This window comes from Teleopsis dalmanni, chromosome 1 (assembly GCF_002237135.1).
Source record: "Teleopsis dalmanni isolate 2A chromosome 1, ASM223713v2, whole genome shotgun sequence".
Lineage (NCBI taxonomy): Eukaryota > Metazoa > Arthropoda > Insecta > Diptera > Diopsidae > Teleopsis > Teleopsis dalmanni.
The window spans coordinates 22,399,109-22,400,740 of NC_051846.1; the positions used below are offsets into that span (position 1 = coordinate 22,399,109).

The following is a 1,632-nucleotide window of genomic DNA, read 5'->3' on the forward strand; positions in this document are numbered from 1 at the left end:
CTTTCTTTTCCCGTCTTCTTGTGGTGACTAGTTGTCATATGTTAGTCTTCCAATTAAAGTGCCATTCTTCTGGCATTAAACTTCTTCTTTACATAAATCTGCATATTTGGGTTAATAGATGCATTTGTTTTGAGATTAGAAATGATTTTAAAAAAGTCCAAAAAAATAGCTTAAAAGGGGAAATTATTGACCAATCTGGAACTATAAAAGAAAGTCTATTTGAGTTCCACAATTTAGTATTCGCAAATCACAAATGGATTAAGAATGAATATAACGCGCGGATTTTCGGTGTTTTTAGTACTTGTATTATTTTACAATGTACGGGCGGAATCTTTCTTCAAGTCTTTGAACAAACGGATCGTTGATGGTTTTGTTGCAGAAAATGATGAAATGCCATATTTGGCAAGGTTGAAAACTGTGAGTGGAAGGAGTGGATTTGGAGCTGGTGCATTGATATCTTTGAAATGGGTTGTCACAGCAGCACATTGTCTTGTTAAATACGAACAAATACGCGTAATTATTGGTACTGGACATCGCATTAAAGAAACTGGTGCACAAGTGCGAATTGTGAATAAAACTGAATTTATTATACACCCTGAATATCTGGGTACAATTGAAAATCACGATATAGGACTGATGCGTATATTGGAACCTTTTATATTCGAACCGGGAAAAGTGCAGCCTGTTGAATTATTTTCTGGCATGTATAAGGAATATGGTATAGGAAAAGTTTGTGGTTGGGGGCGTGACGTAAATCAAAATCATCCTAGATATTTGCAGTGTCTTTATACAAATGTTATCGGTTACAATAATTGTGCAGAATCTCTAAAACCTAACAGGAAATTAAAAAATACTATGATATGTTCAGTAAATCCTGGTTTGGTACAAGGTGCTTGTAAAGGTGATTCTGGTGGTCCATTAGTTCGATTGAATATCAAAAAGCATAGAACTAAGAATGGTACAAATTTATATGAAATAAAGGAGGAATTGGTAGGAATTGTTTCTTGGGTTGTTAAATCTTGCAGTAGTCCCAACACTCCATCAGTATATGTTAAAGTTCGAATTTATAAAGATTGGATTGAAAGTGAGATGAGATTAAATGAATTATTGGAGCAAGAACTAAATGCTCAAAATGAAACAACTACAGAAGCCATAACCGCAGAAGCTATAACCGCAGAAGCCATAAACGCAGAAGCCATAAACGCAGAAGCCATGAACACAATAAATAATGTAACTATTAGTTAATAAATAATATTTTTATAAAAGTTATAAACTGTAAATGTCAATTTTTTACGCTTAATATGAACAGAAATTGTGAAAATTGCATGAAAAATAACACCCAAGATTTTAGATCGAACTGTGTATTAATATTAGCTGTTTCCGCAATTATACCTTTGAGTGTTCCGCATTCATATGAAGATACTATTATGGAAAGAATTGTATGAACATATGAGTATAAAGGAATATAAGAACTTGAAGGTTATTGTTTTTCCACATGAAGAAAAAATAGATGGAGTAGTATTGATTTAAACGATGACAAAGTTGCATTGTACTAGGCGAATTTAATTTTAAAATTTTGATTGACTATATTTGATTTAATAATTTCGAATACTTTCTATAGAGAATAAATAT

At 32.2% G+C, this 1,632-nt stretch overlaps 1 protein-coding gene across 1 annotated transcript; it reads left to right on the plus strand.

The window, feature by feature from the left end:
- Positions 1–264: 264 nt before the first annotated feature.
- Positions 265–1,318, plus strand: LOC119678147 (lectizyme-like). The gene is made up of 2 exons (XM_038089836.1): positions 265–1,230; positions 1,310–1,318. Exons 1-2 carry the CDS (start codon positions 265–267, stop codon positions 1,316–1,318), a joined length of 975 nt encoding a protein of 324 aa, XP_037945764.1.
- The last annotated feature ends 314 nt before the right edge of the window (positions 1,319–1,632 follow it).